Source organism: Martes martes (assembly GCF_963455335.1).
Source record: "Martes martes genome assembly, chromosome: 4".
Lineage (NCBI taxonomy): Eukaryota > Metazoa > Chordata > Mammalia > Carnivora > Mustelidae > Martes > Martes martes.
Genome location: NC_137891.1, coordinates 141,835,271 through 141,857,090, shown reverse-complemented (window position 1 = coordinate 141,857,090; position 21,820 = coordinate 141,835,271). Strand labels below are relative to the sequence as shown.

General features: G+C 38.3%; 1 protein-coding gene across 1 annotated transcript in view; it reads left to right on the top strand.

Annotated features, from left to right (window-relative positions):
* Nucleotides 1-21,820, top strand: part of PATJ (PATJ crumbs cell polarity complex component) — a 362,352-nt gene that overhangs the window by 12,907 nt on the left and 327,625 nt on the right. Inside the window, exons 4-8 of the mRNA XM_080800388.1 lie at nucleotides 237-431; nucleotides 1,742-1,881; nucleotides 7,782-7,971; nucleotides 10,707-10,835; nucleotides 21,284-21,502. Of these exons, the coding sequence (XP_080656514.1) occupies nucleotides 237-431; nucleotides 1,742-1,881; nucleotides 7,782-7,971; nucleotides 10,707-10,835; nucleotides 21,284-21,502 (873 nt within the window). The remainder of the gene's footprint in view (nucleotides 1-236; nucleotides 432-1,741; nucleotides 1,882-7,781; nucleotides 7,972-10,706; nucleotides 10,836-21,283; nucleotides 21,503-21,820) is intronic.

The window sequence follows — 21,820 nt, the reverse complement described above, 5'->3', positions numbered from 1 at the left end:
ACTGAGCTGCAGGAAGCAATACATTTTAACCTATTAAATATTCTGTGTAATACTAAATGAAACGATTTGTAGCCTAACACACAGATTCACATATCTGTGTCTTATTTTTCTCATGTCTAAATATTTAATTTGCAAATTATACATGTAATGCGTAAAACAGAATATTTAATAAGTAGAAATAATTTATTTTCTGTAGGTTTCTGCTAATGATCCTCTTTTGTTTTTCTCTTCAACAGCTCAGCCACATACCCTCAGATTGTTCAGCCAACTTTGATTTTTCTAGGAAAGGTTTATTAGTGTTTACAGATGGTGCCATTCCTAATGGGAATGCCCAAAGACCCTCTAATAACTTGACTGTCTCTGGGTTATTTCCTTGGACTCCTAAGTCGGCAAATGAAGACTTTAACTCAGTCATTCAACAGATGGCTCAGGTAAAGTTATATCTTGTCATGGGACTATTTAGCTATATTTCTCCTGTTATAGGTTAAAAAGAAAACAATACTCTCTCATTAAAAAGAAGAATACTCTCTTTTTGCCTTAAAATTTGCTACTCTGTGTGGTTTGCTCACATTTTTATTTTGTTAGGAGAGATTGGTACTATTTCTAACCTGTGTATTAGAAATTTATTGGCTTAAAATTACTCAAGGAAAATATCTGTATGTGGTAAGGAGTTTTTAGATAATTACTCCAATTTGACACATATCTGGACTTGAAAAGAAAGATTATGATTTTGATCACAGGAAAATTGATGTCTACAAGAAGTGATAGAATTTCCTTTGAAACTGTTTTTAATTTTTTACCAAAACAGAATTAATGGGAGTTAGAGTTAATATGATTTGGGAAATCTCAGGAAACATTTGAGAGAGTAATCCAGTTTTATCCCTAATACCTAGTAAAAATTAAATAGTTGAATTTTTGGATGTGTTAGTTTTGTGTTTGTTCAACTCATCTTCTAATGGGTGTCTTTAAAAAATGAAAGTCGAGTTTTAAGATCAAAAAGAATCTGTTTAAGATATAATATTTAAATAATCTATACTAATTCCTTTTTTGACTTTATAAGTCTATCCTCTTCATTTGACTAATAATTATTTTTATGTGATGCTTTTGTTATGTGATTACATTTATGAAGTTCTCATGTCATAAGTGCAGTTATCTTAAAGCAATCAAATATTTGTTCATTACACATACAGCCCATTTGAGTGGGGGCCTTTCCGTAATCTTTTGAATTAACCTAATAAAATGGAATAGTAATTCATCACAATAAAATTAAAAACAGGATCCTAACAAATGCAGCTGGTTCTAACTTAGGCTGAACACTAGCGTATTTTTGATATCTGTTTTGCTTTCTTCATTTAAAAATGTTTTTTGCACGAGGAGAATGTAGAGAAATGCAGTGTAAAAAGTAATTTAGAACTTACTTTGGAAAAAGTTGTTTTTCTCAGGAGTTTTCACCCAGTTTGGGCTTCATCTCATAATGTGAATGAAGTGTGAAAATTCCTCTCTGATTCCCTGAGGTTGCAGAACACTGCACGCTCCCTCTTACGTCCTACTGAAAATAATCAAGTAAGAGGATTTCCAGAAATAATTTATTGCTGAAATGCTAAGTTTTTTTGGACAGAGATGACTTAGGAGAAGCTGTTTTTTGTGTTGCTCACAAAAATAGCAATTTCAGTTCTTTGGAAAGGGTACGGTTGGGTAGATCTGCTTCATTGACTTTTTTTTTTTAATCCCCCTTCTTTAGGGCCGGCAAATTGAATATATCGATATAGAACGCCCTTCATCTGGAGGCCTTGGATTCAGTGTGGTGACCCTGAGAAGTCATAGTCTGGGACAAGTTGATATCTTTGTGAAGGAAGTACAGCCGGGGAGTGTAGTAGACAGGTGAAGGGGATGTTTCCTTTTGCATTTTGCTAATCTTTTCTTTGACAGTTCTGAAAACGCTATTCTGAAGAGAGTAAGAAACTAGTAATAAAAGCAGTTAACCGTAGCAGCTAACATGTTCCCTTTCCACATGCGTTTGTCAGGCCTTGAGCAGATATTCCCACATGCACTTGTGGTGGCCATCTAGCTAGTAGTGCCATTATCCTGTTCCGAAGGTGAGAAGGCTGAGTTCAGAGAGGTCCAGTGCTTTTCCTGTAGTCACAGAGCTACTGATGCTGGAACTGTGAGCCGTGATACGATTCCATGACAATCTGACGGCCAAGCTAGTGTGCTTTCTGTTCTGCCATACTCTCCCACAGTCAGATGTGGTATTTTAGCTACGTCTGATCAGTAACATGGAAATACTGAAATTCACATTCTGTATACTGTGTGGTTTATTAAACTTAAAATTATAACAACTATTTTGGTGCTAATATCACACTGTTCATTATTTCTCTTGTCATTTAAAAGCCTCCTCAAATCTGTGTGATTCCCCCCTGTTGCACTGAGCCATTGTTTTTGCATTTTAAGGGGTATGTTCAAGCCTTATATTCTTTCTCTATTTGATTTCAGGTCTTTTGTTTATTACTCATTTAACAGGCACACTTCATTACGTGGCTGCTGCCTGTTAAAATAATAGCAACGGTAGTGGTTCTGTTATTAAAAAAAAAAAACCTCTCGAATTCACATTCTCCATTCATGAGGGATCAGTTCTAGGCTCTGCACCTGAAAATTCAGAAATAATGGGTTTCCATGACTTTTGCAACTTTTATTCTGCCATTTCACTGCAGCATTTCTTCAAGTATGTTCTGAAGAATCTTAACAGTGGTCAGATGTATTTATGAAATTCTGTTCCTGGAGATTGGGTATACATAGTTAAGATAACTATATGGTTTACTGTCCATGTTGGGAGGGTTTTGGGACTGAGGGGGGATTCTGTTAATGACCCTGAGATAGCAGGTATAGAGTAGGGCTATTCTGGCAAACCTAAGCAACCTAGGTGAGTCCAGACTTAGGGTCACTTACCTTTAGTTTACTTGAGGCTATTCTGTCCCTTGACAAAAAGCCTAATTAACTTCTATTGTCCCAACTTTCCATTCTGTTTTTTTTTAACTTAAAAATTATTATTGGTATACAGTTCACATACCATAAATGTCAGCATTTTAATGTGTACAATTCAGTAGTTTTTAGTGTATCTTCAATGTTGTGCAACATTTTTGTGGTCAGTCCTTATGTCTGAGGTATTCTGTACTAAGTCTGTAGTTACAGATTGAGGTGAGCATTTTCAAAAAGAGAAGTTTGATATGTTAGTGTGTAAAGATCCTTGGCCAAGGCTAAGCAGTCAGGTGGCTTCCCAGAGACAGCAGTGCTTAGAGGGAAGCTTGAGACAATGGAGTCTGCAAAGAGCAGAAGGTGTCAGGAATAAAGAGACTGTCTTAAGCAGTAGTCTTATGGGGAGAAGGAACACAGCTCCTATTCTTGGAGTGAGGCTGATACTTACCTGCTGTGGGAGCTTAGTGCAAGAGAGTACGAGAAAGAACTGGAAACAGGTGGGTTCGGTGATACCTGACCTTCTAGATCATGTTAAACGGTTTTCATGATCAGTTCTTTCCTCCTGAGGACTTTCCACATAGAACTGTGTTATTTTAGGAGCTTACCTAGGACCGTTATCTCTCAGAGTAATAGAATCCATTATTTTCGAAAGTTGCAATAGAGAGACAGGAAGTTGTCTCCCCTTAAATGAAAGATATGAATTCAATATATATAAATAGCATGTGGGAGTTAAATTATAAAAGTAGCAGTAAAACTAATTCTGTTCAACTTAAGAATGCATCAAAATCATATTTTGCAGGAGATTTCTCTTCTCTACAATTTGTTTATCTGGGGTTGAGGTTATATTCCCTGAGCAGATACTAACTGGAAGGAAATGCAGTGTCCTGGTAGTCTATTGGGTAAGGGGGGAAGGTGGATTAAAATAGATTGATTTTCAGAAAATAGAAGATTTGAACGTGAGTAAATTAAGAACTTACACAAAATGAGTTACATCAGGGTTGAAAAGAGTCAAGAACATCTCATTCATTTGGGATTAATTAAGAAGTTTTCCTTAATGAACAAGCTGTGAATAGGAATTTAGGTAAAGAAGTCAGAGAAAGAAGGACATTGGAGGTGGAAAAAGGAAGTAATTTCTAGTATCGTCCATAGTGGTTACATTTAAAAAGAAATGTAGGACTCAGGAAAGGTTCACAAGCAACATTCTCAATTTACAAAATATATACCTCAAAATTATAAAAGTAATACATACATATAATAGAAAATTACAAAATATAGAAATATAATAAGCGGACTCTAGGACTTTGACTACCCTAAGATAACTAGGAAATACTTCAGAATGTTTTCTTTTTATAAAAACAAGGTCATGGAGCATATATAATTTTCTATCCTTAGCTCAACATAATAAGTCTTTCCTAATATTAAAAAAAGGGTGTATAAGCAACATTTTTATTTTTTATTTTTTCTAAAGAGAAAGAGCACGAGAGCAAATGAGGGGGCAGGAGGAGGGAGAGAGAAAATTCTAAACAGGCTCCATGCCCATTGCAAGCCCAATGTGGGGCTCAATCCTATGACCCTGAGATCATGATTTGAGCTGAAATCAAGTGTCAGACACTCAACTGACTGAGCCACCAGGTACCCCAGGATGTATAAGCAACATTTTTATTTTTTTTTTCAAGATTTTATTTATTTATTTGTCAGAGAGCGAACGTGCACATGTACACATGAGTAGGGGGAGGGGAGGGAGAAACAGGCTCCCTGCTGAGCTAGGAGCCAGATGTGGGACTGGATCCCAGGACCCTGGGATCATGACCTGAGTGGAAGGCAGATGCTTAACCAACTGAGCTACCCAGGCGTCCCTAAGCAGCATTTTTAATGGTACCTGATTTACTAGGAGAGACACCCACGATTTTGACATTAAGAAATAGATATTTTCACATCTGACTTGCTAGTTTCAAAAGAGAATCTAAAACACGAGTGTCTATCCTCAGAAAACTTATGTTAGTAGGATTTAACTAGCTCTGCCGACGGCGTATTTAGTATGAATGAATATTCAGTGAGTGGTAAATGAGTGGGTCAGATCCCCGTGATAATGAGGTAAGTGATGGGAAGGGTGGGAGAGAGATTGACACTCAGCTGGATCACAGCAGGTAGATTGATTTGGCTGAGCAGAATCAAAGGGCGTCGGAGATGGAGGAAACAGTCTACACAAGAGAGGGAAATGCCAGGCATGTTTGAGTGGGAAAGAGTAGATCAGAATAGTTGGAAAAAGGGTTTATGTGGGGAGGAAACCCAGTTGGAAGGAGTACTTGGGGACCACATGCACAGGCCTTTGAATACCAACCAAGTTTACCCTGTGTCCTTGAGCTCAGAAGTTACCAAATTCTGGGGGCACCCGGCTGACTCATTTGGTAGAGCATGCAACTCTTGATCTGGGGCCTGTAAGTTTGAGCTCCATGTTGGGTGTAGATTACTTAGTAAATTTTACTTAGTAAATTTTAAAGATTTTTTTATTTATTTGACAGACAGAAATCACAAGTAGGCAGAGAGGCAGGCAGAGAGAGAGGGGGAGGCAGGCTCCCTGCCGAGCAGAGCGCCCGATGCAGGGCTCGATCCCCGGACCCTGGGATCATGACCTGAGCCAAAGGCAGAGGCTTTAACCCACTGAGCCACCCAGGTGCCCCTATTTAGTAAATTTTAAAGTCTTTAAAAATAATTTTAAAAAGTTGCCAGGGGCACCTGGGTGGCTCAGTCAGTTAAGCATCAGCCTCTTGATTTTAGCTCAAGTCAGGATCTCAGGATCATAGGATTGAGCCTTGCGTCAGCCTCCGTGCTCAGCAGGGAATCTGCCAGAGATCTCCCTCTCCCTCTGTCTTCCCCCCAGTTCTCACTCTGTCTTTAAAATAAATAAATCTTTAAAAAAAAAAAAGGGTTATCAAATTCTGATCTATAACAAAGTTTTGCTGAATCTGCTGTGACCTAAGAAAGATAAGGGCAATATAATGGAGTTTTCATGATTCTGAATTTATGAATTAGATTAATGAATTAGATAAACCCCTTCTCAGGGGGATTTTGTGTTTTGAAGGTTAATAATGTTCATTTATGAAACTATGATGACAAGAGTTTGTTCGCTTTCCTTTGGCTTTCTCCTTATTGGTCTGTAATCACAGATAATCATTATACATATTCAAGTTGGGTGATACCAGCATAAAGAGAACCTAGCAAAATAAACTTTGGGAAATTTTGAAAGTTCGGTTTTAGGCATTAGATAAGGATCTGCCTTAGATGGAGATAATGAAGTCAAATACATAAACCAGAGTAAATCCTAAAGTGAAAGAGTGTGGTTCAGAGTCCGCTAAGATAAGATGCTACACTTGTCCAGGCTTTAATTTCTTGCCTGTAAAATATAAGTGCTTTTTAAAAAAGATTTTACTTGAGAGAGAGAGAGAGAGAGAGAGAGGGAGGGAGAGTGTATAGGCAGGAGCAGGGGGAGGGGCAAGCAGACTCCATGCTGAGTGCGGAGCCCGACACAGGGCTTAACATGCTGGGCTCCACCTCAGAACCTTGAGACCATGACCTGAGCTGCAATCAAGAGTTGGATGCTTAACTGACTGAGCCCCCCAGGTTCCCCTGTAACTAAGTAAGAGATGGTTGTGAGGATTAAATGAGATAATGCTGTAAAGCATCTAGCACAGTTTGTGGCTCCTAACAAGTGCTCAGTAAATAGTAACTATAATAGTGGGGTTTTTTCCTTATGGTTTTACTAATTTCTTTTAAAAACAGTTATTATTGGGGTGCCTGGGTGGCTCAGTTGGTTAAGCAACTGCCTTCAGCTCAGGTCATGATCCTGGAGTCCCGGATTGACTCTCTCATCGGGCTCCCAGCTCCATGGGGAGTCTGCTTCTCCCTCTGACCTTCTCCCATCTCATGCTCTCTCTCACTCTCTTTCAAATAAATAAATAAAATCTAAAAAAAAGGGGCGCCTGGGTGGCTCAGTGGGTTAAAGCCTCTGCCTTCGGCTCAGTTCATGATCCCAGGGTCCTGGGATCGAGCCCCGCATCGGGCTCTCTGCTCAGCAGGGAGCCTGTTTCCCTTCCTCTCTCTCTCTGCCTGCCTCTCTGCCTACTTGTGATCTCTGTCAAATAAATCTTTAAAAAAAAATCTGAAAAAAAAAAAAAAAAAAAAAAAAAACCACAACCCAGTTATTATTATTATTATTTTTTACTTTGGTTAGCAGTTGGTCATTTGGGGACTGGGTCAGAGAGAATATAGGCTTAAATACAGATTTAGAAGTAACATCTGTTGATTTTCAAGGAGAGTTTGGCCTGACAGTTGACAGATGTCAGAGAAGCAAAGGCTGATTGAGACTGGATGACTCTGCTGGAGAGATGATTATCAGTGAATTTGAGGATACAGTTGCCCCGGTGTGGTATATACTGAAGTCAGGTTGGAAGGGGTTCAGAAGTATAGGGTTTATGCAGTAACGGGGGCAGTGTTCTTATTCCAAAACCTTAGCTGTGGGGCCCCACACATTGCTTTTGGTTATTTTTGTAGCCAAATGGTTTTGTGTGTATGTATACACACGCAGGGGCATGTGTGCATGCACACGTTTACGGGTGCACTACTTAATCAGTTAATTAGCTAATAAGTGCTTTGATGAGAAGCATTCTGAAGAGCTCTGTTATGTAATTATTTGAATAACTGTCCTAAGTGAAGTAGTACCATAAGAAATAAACGGCTTCGCTTGAATAATAGATTTTTTTAAAGATGCTATTATATCATTTATAACAGAATTTTCTTATTCTATCAAGGGATCAAAGATTAAGGGAAAATGACCAGATACTGGCTATTAATGACATACCACTGGATCAGAACATTTCCCATCAGCAAGCGATTGCGTTACTACAACAAACCACTGGATCTCTGCGTCTGGTTGTGGCCAGGGAACTGGCCCACACAAAAACCTCCGCCAGCCTAACTGATCCCACGTTGCCTGAAACAGTGAGTTGCAAACTTGGAAAAATAACTTAATTTTGAATTAATGCTACTGATCTTAAGAAGTATAAAGACATTTAGAAGGTGTTATTTTACTTGTCATACTTTAGGAAAGATGATCACATCTCTAAATACAGCGTTAGCATAATAAACAAGATATTTCACAGAAGATTCTATTTTGTTTTTTCAGTGTCCTGTGGTTCTTTTTATTTAAGGTTATTATTTAATGTAGAAGGTGAATTGTTGTATTATGCATAACTTATTTGGTGATGGAAAGAGTCTTGAGTTCCTTGGAGATGTAGGCAGTTCCTTAATTAAGCTGAGAGTTTTTATTAGAGATTTACTGTTGAATATCTTCAGTAAGATTTAGTTATTTTATTTATTTCAAAAACATTATTTTTATAAATGACACTGGGTGTTTATGACTAGGTTGTTGACACTGTAAAATTATAGAAGTTTTCCTTTTCATGTAAATGTGTATACTGAGCAATTTAAAAGAATAAAAGCGTATGCCTCTTTTGGGAATCTTTCAACTTGGTTTATAACGTTTTACAGATTTTGGCCTCCATCTTCAGAATGCAAGCTAATAAATCTTATTTTCTTATAACACTAAGTGCTGGCTGATTAATTTTCATTCATTGGGGTGAAAGAAACAATAGACCGTCTGGATATAGTACAAGGTCACAACACAAATTAACGTATAGACATTTTTCCTGTTGTAATCAGTGATATTTATACAGCACAATTTACATAATAAATACAATGAACAAAGTGGGAAAGTGCTTTGCATAGTGGTTAAGAACAGGGGCTCTGGAGCCAGGCTAAGGTGGGGTCAAGTCCAGTTCTTCCACTTCCTAGCTGTGTTTTATCAGGAAGTTTCCTTGATTCCTCCACTCCTCAGTTTCTTCTGCTTTTCCTTGAAACTAATAACCGCATCCATGGTTTAATATGCGGATTAAATGAGAATGCATGTGAAGAGCTAAGCACAGTGCCTGGTGCAGAATATACACTCTATGAATATTAGCTGTGATCATTAATTCAGGCATATTTTAGCAAATCTTGTTACTTCCCAGATACTAGATATTGTTTCAGACCTGGATTTATTACATATCCTAATATCCCTGGTTATTTTAACCTTGCAACTTCATATAATATTTTAACCTTCCAACTCAGTACAATAGTAAAACCAGTAAATATACCCTATTGAGCTTGAGATGGAGAATTTTGTTCTGTGGCTAGATTATGTGAATGTAATGTACATTTCTTTTCTTTCTTCCTTTCTTTTTTTTTAAAGATTTATTTATTTTGGAGAGAGAGCGGGTGGGGAGGAGGGCCCAAGGGAGAGAGAGAGAGAATCTTAAGCAGAGTCCCTGCTGGGCACAGAGCCAGAAGCTTGATCTCACCATCCTGAGATTATGACCTGAGCTGAAATCTAGAGTTGGATGCTTAACCAACTGAGCCACCCAGGAGCCCCTAATACACATTCCTGATGGAAGCCTACTAGTTAGAGGGAAAAGGCTTAACGTCTCTCAGTCTGATTCATGTAGTCCTTTTGCTCGTGTCTTCAGTGGGGCCTGCCTTTCCTCTCCCACATAAGAGCCTGCTTAATTAGTCTCTTTACCTCATGTCCTCAGCATTTCATCCTTCATACTGCTGCCAGATTAATCTTCCTAAACCTCTGCTTTTTTCCTGTCCTTCCTTCCTTTTTTTTTTTCTTGAAGATTTTATTTGTCAGGGAGAAAGAGCGTGAGCACAAGCAGGGGGAGTGGCAGGCAGAGGGAGAAGCAGACTCTCTGCGGAGCAGGATCCCGATGAGATCCTGATGAGGGGCTCGATCCCAGGACCCTGGGATCATGACCTGAGCTGAAGGCAGACCCTTAACCGACTGAGCCACCCAGGCATCCCTATCCTTCCTTTTTAAAATCTTCAGTTATTCCTTTGCTTATCCAGTTAAGTAAATCCAGTCTTTTTTTTTTTTTTTTAAAGATTTTATTTATTTAACAGAGACAGCAAGAGGGAACACAAGCAGGGGGAGTTGGGGAGGGAGAAGCAGGCTTCCCACTGAGCAGGGAACACGACATGGGGCTTGATCCCAGGATCCTGGGACCATGACGCAAGCCTAAGGCAGACACCCAATGACTGAGCCACCCAGGTGCCCCTGAACCCAATCTTTTGACCATGTCTTGACTCATTCTGTTATTTGGTCCCGCTTTGCTCTACATTTCCCTTTTGCTTGGATATGTGTTTTTATTTTTTTCTCCCTGTAGTGCACTTAACACATGACTTTTTCCTCAAAGATTTCCATAACTCTTTGTTGGATTTGACTTCTTATCTCTTACCACCCCCCCATCCTTTATAATATTTTGAGATTCTCTTTCAATTCAGGTAAACACATACTTATTTGTTCCTCCTGTGTGCTGGGCATTGTGTAGATATTGGGTACAGACTGGAGAATGAGGCAGCAAGCCTCTATCCTCTTTGAGCTATATGTCTTATGATTCAGTATTTTTGTCTCATTTTAATTATTTGTGTTTTAGATTATCTTTCTACTGGGTTATATGATTCTCGAGGGTGGGGCCATCTAATCATCTTTATATATCTCCTAGCCTCTAGAAAGTTGCCCTGATTACATGTAGGCATGTTCAATTTGTGGTATATCTTCTACTTTAGTAATTATTGTCTTGGAAAGCTAAGTACCTGTTTCACTAACATGTTGGCTTTTATTTGCCATTGATTTGTAGGTTCATTGGGGGCATATTGAAGATGTTGAGCTCATTAATGATGGCTCTGGATTAGGTTTTGGAATAGTTGGAGGAAAATCAAGTGGTGTGGTTGTGAGGACGATCGTTCCTGGAGGATTAGCAGATCGAGTAAGTTGACTTGTTTGTTCTCATTTTGGTGTCATACAGTTTAAATTGTGTGGGTTGAAATGTAATTTCATAACATGAATTATTAGGATATAGGATTCCATAACGAGAATTTATGTGTTGCTAAAAAATTTTTTTATTCCCATGAATGATAACATATACTCACTTGGCTTTATTAGAAACATTTCCTAAGTCAACTTCTTTTTTCTTGGCTTGTGGTTGACAGTCTTCTTGATTCCATCAGAGGACAATATTTTTTGTTGAAGAGGTGTTAATGGATACTGTATTTTGAATATCTGTATTCTCTCCCAGTGTATCTTTCAAGCACGTAAATGCTAAACTTGGAAGGTACAGTGATTATAAACATTTGCCCCAATATTGTATGTGGTAAATTTCACTTGAATTAGAGTTTTCTGGCGTTATAAGTCAAATGACTACAGTTCATTATTTAGCAGTGTTTAAACTGAAAGTGGGCCTTTTTTTTTTCTTTTTTTTAAAACCAGGCTCCATGCTTAACATGGGGCTTGAATTTACAGTCCTCAGATCAAGAGTCACATGCTGCACATGAGCCAGACAGATGCCCCTGAAAGCAGGCCATTTTAAAACTTATGAACTATTTCTGCTTAGTTTTACATTGAAGAAAATGTTAAACATTGAATTTAGTTTTTAGAAAAGTAGTCCAGAAATTTAGTTATGATGCCACTTAATAATAAGGCCATAGTTTTGTGAACTGTCCATGATAATCAGAATAGTATGTAAATTTCACTAATTGATATTTAGTTACCTACAAATATAACCCTTCTGATAAGCATAAGGAAAAATGGACTTGCAAATGCAGCTTTGAGGTAAATTCCTCAGCTCCCCATTTCTATTCAAGGTTTCATCTTACACATACTATGGAGCTGCTAATATTTCTGTTTTCAGCCTCCACTTGTATTTAGAGAAGCTGCTTTCAGAGTTTGCTTTGTGGGGCTCCCTGAAACTCTTGCAGGGGACCTGTGGGATTAAAACAAGGAAATGGCATCAAACCATGCTGGTGGTCATGGTGTTCTTCTCTACCACGTGGTTGCAACAAAAGAGTAGTCTTAAGAAAGCACAGCAAAAAATGATTATAGCTGGCAAATTTTGACATTTCAGTGCATGTCTTTTTAATATTGAGTGACAAAATGGGACATATACCGCATAGCACTTCTGCCACATACAGAGTTACAACGGTTGGTTTGAGAAACATATCTGTGAGACAAACTAGCCACTTTTTTATATGGAAAACATGAAAAAAAATTTTTAAATATTTAGCTCTCATTCGAAAAAGTTTTTTTGAAATATGACATATAATGTTATATGAGTTTCAGCTGTACAACATGATTTGATGTTTTATCCTATGAAATGACCACCACAGTAGTCTGGTTAACATCCACCACCACACATAGTTACATTTTTTTTCTTGTGATGAGAACTTTTAATATCTACTGCCGGGGTGCCTGGGTGCTCAGTCTGTTAAAACAGCTTCTGCCTTCGGCTCGGGTCATGATCCCAGGGTCCTGGGATCGAGCCCCACATCGGGCTCTCTGCTCAGCGGGGAGCCTGCTTCCTCCTCTCTCTCTCTGCCTGCCTCTCTGCCTACTTGTGATTGCTGTCTGTCAAATAAATAAATAAAATCTTAGGAAAAAAAAACAAAAACAAAAGGTCTACTGCCTCAGCAACTTTCATGTATACAATACAGTATTTTTAACTATAGTCACCACACTGTACATTATATCCCAATGACTTATTTATTTTATGACTGGAAGTTTGTACCTTTTGACCATTTTCACACATTTTGCCCACCTGCTACCTCCCCGCCCCCAACTTCTGGCAACCACCAATCTGGAATAGCATTTTTATTTTTGAAAGAGTAATTGACAGAAAAATTATGTTTATTCAGACTTGGGTGCTTGGCAGACATTTCTTTGAAAATGAATGAAGTAAGCCTGTCACTTCAAGGAAAATAGCTGACAGCATTTGTGGGTGATGATAAAATTTGAACTTTCAAGCAAAAATTAGAATTCTGGAAAAGTTGTGTTTTACCATGAGCTTGACATTTTCCAACATTTAAACACTTTTCTGATTAGATTATTGCTGATATTAGTAATGATTTTTAAAATATTATATAATGAAATATGTCAATATTTGGAAGATCTGCTTGAGTCTGTGGATCAGTATTTCCTGAAGATCAGTGTGTGGTATGATAATATATATGTAAAATGTCCATTCAGGATTCAAGATTGATCAATAGATGGTAATGAGACAGAATTTGAAAGTTTGTTGATGAAGTTGCAGATTCCACATTGCAACGGATCTTTAAGAAACCACAACTTGTCAAGTTTTGGTGTGTTATCAGAGAAGAATAGACTCGAAGAGCTGTTAAAATACTCGTCCATTTTCCAACTATGTATCTAATTGAGGCCAGATTTTCTTTATATACTTCAGCCAAAACAACATATTACAGTGTACTGAATGCTAAAGCAGATGTGCAAAGCCAGTTGTCATCTTTTAAGCCAGCTATTGAAGGGATTTCCAAAAATATTTTAAAATACCACTCTTCTCACCATTTTGTGGTAGAAAATACAGCTTTTATTTTCAAAATAAAAAGTGTATGCATCAACATATAGGAATATGTATTAGTATATTATATGTATTAAACATTTTAAAAATGTCTCTACTTTTTTTTTTTTTTAAGATTTTATTTACTCATTTGAGAGGGAGAGAGAGCACAAGCAGGGGGAGAGGCAGAAGGAGATGGAGAAGCAGCCTCCCCGCCAAGCAGGGAGCCTGATGTAGGGCTCGATCCCAGGACCTGGAGATCATGACCTGAGCTGAAGGCACATGCCCAACCATCTGAGCCACCCAGGGGCCCCTGTGCTATTTTCTAATTTAGTAGATAACAACAGAGAGAACCACATAAGCAGAAGCTCTTTGAGATTCTCAGTAATTTTTGAGATATAATTGATATACAATATACTGCACATAGGTAAAGTATATGGTTTAATAAATTTGACATATGTTCACTGGCAAGTCGAAATATAGAGGGCAGGCTAGCAGGGTAGAAACTCAGGCAAGAGTTAATACTTCAGTCTGGACTTAACAATTTGTAGGGCTGGTTGGCAAGATTTCTTAGGAATCTCAGGTGGGATTTTTGTTACCGTCTTAAGACAGAATTCCTTTCTCTCAAGGAAATCTCAGTTTTTGCTCTTCAGGCCTACAACTGATTTGATGGAGCCCCTCCCCACCTCACCCCTGTTATCAAGGGTAATGTTCTTAAAATCAAGCAGTTGTAGATGTTCATCATATATACCTCCAAAATACCTTCACAGTAACAGCTAGACTAGTGTTTGACCAAAAAACTGGGTACCATAGCCTAGCCAAGGTAGCACATAAGCTTTCACCATTACACCATCTGTCTCCTCAGTGAAGAAAATGAGCATATCCAACACCCACGAAAGTTTCCTGTGTGTTTTTGTAATGCCCATTTCTCTACCCTCAATAATTAAGAATGTGAAGGGTTTCTGAGACCAAAAAGGCTGTGAATTGTCATTTTATGGATCTTTAAAACACAACTGTGGCAGAAAATACATTCTTAAGGGTTTTTGGAAATTTTTTGTAACCTGAAAAAGAATGAGGTATTGTGGAGTATTTTGATATCTTTTCTCACATCCCCCCACCCCCCTTAGCAATTTTCATCAGCTTGTTTGCTGGAGTAGCATTTTTCAAGATGCAAAGTGGAGTAGTTACTGTGAAAAACAAAGGGTCAGATAAATTTAGAAAACAGCAAGTTAAACAAAATCAAATAGACTTTTTTTTTACTGTAAGAATTTTCTGAGCTTTTAATATCCTAATGTGCATTAAGAATTGTCACAAGGAGAATACGATGTGCAGTTTCCCAAATTAATCCCTTTGAGACACTTTTGGGAAAGGCCCAGGTCTTATTTTCAGCCTTTACTGGAAGGGCTTGTCACTATTTCAGGTCATCAAGGAGGGGGTTGGGGTATGCCCATCAGTCATGATGCAGAAGCAAATGTTTATACCAGACATTGTTATCTGCCTGATATACATTATTCTTATGTAATCCTGAAGACAGTCATAAATTTTATTTTCAAATTATAGATATGGAAACTGTTAAGAAATTGCCCAAGGCTACTCAACTAGGAAATGACAAAGTCAAGATTGAGTCCACATCTGTTTAACTCTGAAGTGTGTCTTTTATGGCTTAAATCTATTTATCTAAAGTTCATCCTAATGTTTTTGTTTTCCAGATGTATTCTTGTCCAGGGTTGGTCTAAGCTTATCTAAATAGCCAGCTCTAGAAACAACAGAATTATTGGCGTTTTCCTGTAAGGGACTATGGTGAGGCCTAAGCATAGGAGAGAGAGCCATCCCCTCTCTCTTCTCATCTCAGCTAATGGCATTTAAGATCTCTTGAACTGGCTCTATGCATTGTTTCTAAGGCTTTGTAAGTTTTTGCTCATGTAGACTGGTCATAGCTTTAAAAGAATGAAAGGGAATTATTGCTTTTAATTAAAATGTACTCATGTTTTGAATATTAATGCTCACTGTTGACTGTGGCAATCTTTATGGTAAGGGAATATAGATGTCTTAAGTCATTAGTGTAGATGTGATCAAGATTGATCATAAAGTGATACCTATGTTCAGCTAATGGGGTTAATCAATCTTACTTTCTTCAAAGAATATAAAATGAGATAATAGAAAGTTGGAGAAGGAAGTCAGTATTTCTTGCTTAGAAGAGTTTCATGAAATAGCCCTTTATATTTCCTTTTGTGTTTATAGCATATATATATATATATATGTGTATATATATATATGTGTATATATATATATATATATATGTAGTTTAAAAGATGGGTACAGTTGAGGGAGTGAGCCCCGGAACACCTAACTGAGGTCTCTACAGCCTAAACGGGTGTCAGAAATGGATGTATTTGATGATTTGCTATAAGCAGAGCATTAGACTTAAGACTTTACTATAGTATTGAGTTTAATGCTCACAAATCAGTGAGCGAGGGATTTATTCCCATTTTGTTTAAGAGGGATCTGAGGTTTAGGAAGAATAAATAACTGATGTTTGACTATAACAGTTTGATCAAAGTAGAGCCAGGATTTGAACTTGGGTGTGTCTGACCCCAAAGCCTGTACTTGTCCTTCTGCTGTCTACTGCCTCTAATGTTATAAAGTAAATGAAATTGAAAAATATTGATTCATTGGAGCTTTTTAAGAAACACTTGTTGAGATTTAGTTACAGTGACCAATCACTAAATGCAATCAGGGCCAATTCCATGGATAGAAAAATTACATGGTATCGTGAAAGGGGAGCTAAAGGACTTAGAATCTGTATTTTTTTTTTTTAAAGATTTTATTTATTTATTTATTTGTCAGAGAGAGAGAGAGAGAGAGAGTGAACGCACAAGCAGGCAGAGTGGCAGGCAGAGGCAGAGAGAGAAGCAGGCTCCCAGTGGAGCAAGGAGCCTGATGTGGGACTCGATCCCAGGACCCTGGGATCATGACCTGAGCTGAAGGCAGTGGCCTAACTGACTGAGCCACCCAGGCGTCCCTAGAATCTGTATTTTAAGTCTTTTTTTTTTTTTTTTAAAGATTTTATTTATTTATTTGACAGAGAAAGGGAGAAAGCACAAGCAGGGAATCAGCTGAGGGAAAGGGAGAAGCAGGCTCCCTGCTGAGCAGGGAGCCCAATGTGGGACTCGATCTCAGGACCCTGGGATCATGACCTGAGCCAAAGGCAGATGCCTAACCATCTGAGCCACCCAGGTGCCCTTATATTTTAAATCTATAACCTGTTGCATATAATCATCAGTCTTAAAACCTGTAAATCCGTAAGCCTATATGTACCAGTAAGCTCAGTCTCCGAAATTCACAGTACCTGAAACATACATCTTTTGAGAATTCTGTTCAGCTATGGCAAAAATTTCAAAAATTTTCAATAGAAGTTTTTTGTTTTGTTTTGTTTTTGATTGAAAATGGATAGTGTAAGGGGTGCCTGTGTGGCTCAATCGTTAAGTGTCTGCCTTCACCTCAGGTCATGATCCCGGGGTCCTGGGATCTAGCCCCACATTGGGCTCCCTACTCAGCAGGAAGCCTGCTTCTCCCTCTCCCACTACCCCCCCTCCCTTGTATTACCTCTCCCTGTGTTTCTCTCTGTCAAATAAATAAATAAAATCTTAAAAAAAAAAAGGGGGAAAGAAAATGGGTAGTGTAAAACTTCATTTGACAGAAGTATCTTTCTTGTGGTCTGGAGAAATTCTAGAGGAATCAGGTATACTGAGTGAACCCCTTTTTCTTTGGAAGGTAGCTATAACAATGCAGTCTATTCAAAAGTTGTTATGAATTATTGACTTTTTGGTATTAAACAATTATATTATGAGTCATGTTAACAATCTAGTAGTCTTTCATACTAAGAAGGAATGTAACCAAGTAGAGACTGGAGGGATGTGTGTACTATGAGGAATTTTCAGTCTAGAATAAGCAAGGCCCAGCTTGAGGCCACTGAATAGTTGATTATTCCCAAGAAATTTTGCTTTGAGTGAGTCTATAAACATCTTTTCCTTATCCTTAAAAACCAGTTAATGAGGGCTTTGGGAATTTGAGGAGGGTGGGATAGATCTTTTTAGATGTAGTATCTTTAATTCTTTGAGGGAGTGTTTATTTTATAAATTTGCTGTTTTCTGCCTATGTTGCCTTTTGATTAAAGACCAATGATAGCACTGGCCTGGAATCAAAGCTAATAATAATTTTATTTTCTGTGTTTTGGTTTTCCAGGAGACAAATTGGATTTATTTTGTAGCTCAAACTTAGGTTTCTTTAGGTTTTCTAATAGTTTATTTAATATATTTATTAAAATGTCTTAAATTTTTTTTTGTTATTTTTTTTTAAAGTAGGCTGCATGCCCGATGTGGGGGTTGAATTCATGACCGTTATATTAAGAGTTTCATGCTCTGCTCACTGAGCCAGCTAGGTGCCCCTCAAATTTTTTTTTTTTAAGATTTTATTTATTTATTTGACAGACAGAGATCACAAGTAGGCAGAGAGACAGGCAGAGAGAGAGAGGGGGAGGCAGGCTCCCCGCTGAGCAGAGAGCCCCATGCGGGGCTCTATCCCAGGACCCGAGCCAAAGGCAGAGGCTTTAACCCACTGAGCCACCCAAGAGCCCGTCAAATATTTTTTTGAACTGAAATTATCATCCAACTGCCTATCAGGGAATTTAAAATGCAAACTAATATATTTTTTAGCCTGTACCTGCTAACTTGGATTAAAGTATTTTATCTTTTTTTTTTTTTTAAGGTGACTAAATGATACTTCTAGTCTTTTCACTATAATGTGGTGTACCCAATTACATCAGCTGTTTTAATTTATGTGCCTTCCGTACTATCTTAGGCTATATGCATAATTTTTCTCTTTTGAAAAAACCTTTGGGTTGATAAACTTTATATTTGAATGTTTGATTAGCACATTATGTCTTTGAATCTTAGCCTAGCTATTTATTGGCTATCATTGCTTTATGGTTTCCCTTAAGAATAAAAAGAACTCTATGCCTTTTAAATTCCTTGCACAGTAGACAGGTTATGGAAGGAGAATGTTGATCAAAAAATATCAGTAAAATGCAGTGTTTGGGGCTGCTGGACTTAAACAAGGTAGCTGTCATTTTGGTGTCTTCCCTATCAATCTGACTAATGATTGTGTTTGTACTTATGAATTCCTTAGAACACCTGTTTTTCTGGAAGAAGAAAATGTTTGACTTTCAGTGACAGATGCAAATTATCTACATCATTTTAAATTGAATTGAGGTAAAATAGGAAAAAAAATAGTGCCTAGGAAGTGACTAAATATGTACTTAACGGTGACGGGCCCTTCTTTGGCCAAGCCAAATTCACTTATTTGACATATTCTTTTTTCTTTGGTCAGGCCAAGGACGGTTTGATTTACAGAGGCAGCTTTACCCGTGTTTTTCATCATGACCCCTGACTTTCTTCTTCTTCTTCTTTTTTTTTTTTTTTAATATTTTATTTATTTATTTGACAGAGACAAAGCAAGAGAGGGTACATAAGCAGGGAGAGTGGGAGAGGGAGAAGCAGTCTTCCCGCTGAGTGGGAAGCCCGATGCAGGACTCGATCCCAGGACCCCGGCATCATGACCTGAGCTGAAGGCAGCTGCTTAACCAGCTGAGCCACCCAGGCGCCCCAATCCCAGACTTTCTCTTGAGTAGTTACTTGTTTTATTTCAGGGTGTTGCATTGATACAGTATCAGATTACCAGTGCTTCAAAGTAGAAATCCACCAATTCTTACTTCCTCTTTGTATCTGTCTTTTCTCTGAGTCTTTGCAGGTGTTTCTGAATTGAATTGCATTTTCTGTTTTCCTCCTCTTCTCTTCCAGTTGCTTCTAGGGCCTTCTGCAGACTTCACAACAAATCCCATAGCTTTTTACTCAGTATTTGGATCTCGTACCTTCCTTCATTCAGAGTTCTGCAAAATTGGAGAAAAGGAAAGATGGAAAATAGACTTTTTAGTCTTTTTTTTTTTTTAAGATTTTACTTATTTATTTGACAGATAGAGATCACAAGTAGGCAGAGAGGCAAAGAGAGGAAGGAAGCAGGCTCCCTGCTGAGCAGAGAGCTCGATGTGGGGCTTAATCTCAGGACCGTGGAATCATGACCTGAGCTGAAGACAGAGGCTTTAACCCACTGAGCCACCAAGGCACCCCTAGACTTTTTAGTCTTCAGGCTTTTTATTTATTTTTATTTTTTGTTTTTTTACTGGGTTGAACTTTGGTTCGCTTCTTAGCTTTGCGACCTTGGTCAGGTCAGTCAACCTTTCTGAATCCCATTTACTCATTTTAAAGTTGTCCCTCTCTAAGTGAGATGATATGTGAAAAGTGATTTTCGACCTGTAGAGTGCTAGGCAAGTGTAATCTTTTATAGTCAGCTATGTTTACATCTTGGTAACTCTAATATAGTAAAGGTAAGTAAAGAGAATTAAAAATTTCTGATGAAACAAAATGCAGATGGATCTGCTGTTTTAAGAATTTGACAAATGTATATAGAATGGAAATGTTAAAACATTTTGACCTGATGTACTTTTTGATAATTTAAAAAATTTTTTTGGGTATGAAACCTTTAAAAGTGCATATAAAAGAATATGTGTAATGGCTGTGCAGATTTTTAAATAATGACAGTAACCACCACTGTGTGTATCACTTAGTTTAAGAAATAAAATATTTTAAATAATAATAATAACCAGGTACATATCCCCAGCTTAAGAAATGGAACATGATGTATTCTTTCTCTAAATTCTCCCAGAATCCTGACTTCAAATATGTTATATATGCTAATGACTCCTAAATTTAAACATGTGGTTTGGACCTCCCTCCTGAACTCCAGATCTGTATATCCAGCTGCATAGTTGACATCTCCACTTGCATGTCTAATAGGATCTCTGACTGGATATCTCTAAAACTAGACTCCTGATTTCTGTTCCCACCCATCCATTCCTCAGCAGTGCTCTTTCTCTCAATTAATAAGCAGCTCTGTATCTCCAGTTGCTTGGGGTAAAAACTTGGGAGATTTTTCCCGTCACACCTCGTGTAGAAGCTGTTAGAGCCTGTTGAGAGGTCACTGAGAATACATCTAGAGTCTCCTTCTCAGCACACCAACTGCTAACCCAGTCCAAAGGCTATTGCTATCTCTTTCTGGATTGTTGGTTTAGCCTCCTTACTGGTATCTCTGCTTCTGTTGCTTCCCGTCCTGTAGTCTCTTTTCAGCACAGAAGCTTGAGGGATCTTGGTAAAAGCACATCAGATAATGTCCCTTCTCTGTTCAGAATGCTTCATGACTTCCCTTCCCCCCAGCTCAGAGCAAATGCTCTGTACTGCTGAGCTCTAGCTGATGCTCCCATCTCCTCCTGATTACTCTCCTCTTTGCTCATCCTTTCCAGCCACACTGACATCTTGCTGATCCTTAAAAGAGCCACTGAGTTTGTTCACCTTCAGAGTTCGTAGCTTGATGCCAGAGGCCTCGGATCCAACCTCCTTCCGTTCTTGAGGCCCAGGGTTTTCTGATCTCTTCCTTTCCTTTGTGGTCATGAATACCCTGGGTCTAGGCCATTAGGCATGAAATGATGCCCTCAAGGCAATGGCCATATTAGAATTCTGGTTACTCTTCCTCTTTTGAACACATCCTCCACCCCATCTTTTTTTTTCCCCCAAAGATTTCCTTTTCCCTGTTGCCAGTTCAGCATTCATTAAAACTGTTATATTGTTTGTAGCTATTATAGATGGCTTCTCTGTCAGCCGTTCTATCAGAACTGAAAGTCCGAGGAATTGGTTATTAGCCAGTGAAGTTAGATCATTGATTTCTTGGAGTAATTTTGTTTTGTTCTTCAACTAAAGGATGGAAGACTCCAGACAGGGGACCACATCTTGAAGATCGGTGGCACAGATGTGCAGGGAATGACCAGCGAGCAAGTTGCGCAAGTGCTAAGGAACTGTGGAAACTCAGTCCGCATGCTTGTTGCAAGAGCGCCTGTGGGTGCAGTTTCCGTAACCCCTCCTACCCCTGCAGCCTTACCTGTTGCCCTGCCTGCTGTAGCTCACAAGAGCCCTAGTGCTGTGAGTATACGAACCATTCTTTCTCCTCACGCACTGGGTATGAGACTCTGCAAGATTAGAAGTGCCTTCGACTCAAAGTGCCACGTGGGTGGGAGTAGTGCCTCAGTGCTTACCAGGGAAGCAGAGGAGAACCCAGATGAGAGACATCACACAAGTTTGATTTTGGTTTTTGCTGTTTCTCAGCATTAAGTTATCCAAACTCCCTGAAATTCAGCTACTCATTTGTAAATTGGAAAATAATAGTATTTGCCATTCCTTTTTTTTTTTTAAAGAAAGCCTTTTAAAAAAATTTATTTATTTAAAAGATTTTATTTATTT